Source organism: Gregarina niphandrodes, assembly GCF_000223845.1.
Source record: "Gregarina niphandrodes unplaced genomic scaffold scaffold00015, whole genome shotgun sequence".
Lineage (NCBI taxonomy): Eukaryota > Apicomplexa > Conoidasida > Eugregarinorida > Gregarinidae > Gregarina > Gregarina niphandrodes.
Genome location: NW_011646042.1, coordinates 1,471 through 2,338, shown reverse-complemented (window position 1 = coordinate 2,338; position 868 = coordinate 1,471). Strand labels below are relative to the sequence as shown.

At 58.8% G+C, this 868-nt stretch overlaps 1 protein-coding gene across 1 annotated transcript; it reads left to right on the top strand.

Annotated features, from left to right (window-relative positions):
* Positions 1-78: 78 nt before the first annotated feature.
* On the top strand, positions 79-855 carry GNI_080490 (hypothetical protein; the record flags this gene model as incomplete). Its single annotated transcript, XM_011135694.1, has 1 exon — positions 79-855. One exon carries the CDS (start codon positions 79-81, stop codon positions 853-855), a length of 777 nt encoding a protein of 258 aa, XP_011133996.1.
* Positions 856-868: the final 13 nt, after the last annotated feature.

Sequence of the window (868 nt, the reverse complement as noted above, 5' to 3'; positions counted from 1 at the left end):
AACGAGAAGGGCGCTGATCGACCCGACGTGCAGAACCGTGCCGAGGAATCCGACGTGCCGATCCATGGTGATGCAGGTATGCCGCCAACCGAGTCATTCCAAGCTACCGACATTCCTGACGCCGATGGCTTGGCCGAGGTTCGTGAGAAAGCAGACGTGGACAAGTGTGCTGATGACGGCGAAATGGAGCACGAGCCAGTTGGAGGTTTAGCCGCCGCCGCAGGTCTCTCCGAGCGTGACACCTCAACTACCAGTGTTCACCCGGCTACGACCACAACTCGGGAGCCAGCCGAGGAGGGCTCTTTACACGGAGACGCTGTTGAGAAACCCACTGTCGACGGCAAGGATGCAGTGTGCAATGTGCCAAGCGGTTTAATAGACTTGCCGACAACCGAAGCGGACCAGGATGCTCACCGGCCCGCAAGGGATCCGGCTGTGCATGCATCGACTGTGGGGGCACCAGATGGCGATGGAGAATCTGAGCGTAAACCAGTTGAGGACTCAATTCCTCCCGCAGATCTCTCCTTGCCTGTGGAGCAGAATACTTCCACCAAAGACGAGGTCCCGACTACTAGCACAACTCAGGAGGCCGCCGGTGATGGCTCGTTGCAGGATGAGACTGTTGAAGGACCCACTGCCGACGGCGCTCCTCTTGTGTCCTACCCGGTGCAGTCATCTGACGGCGAAGGTTCTTTAAACGAGGAAACTGTTGATCGACCCGCTGCCGACGACGCTCCTCTTGTCTCCTACCCGGTGCGGACGTTTGACGGTGAAGACTCTTCAAACGAGGAGACTACCGACCGACCCGACGTGCCGAACCGAGCCCGAGGAATCCAACGTGCCGATTCATGCTGATGCAGGTATGCCG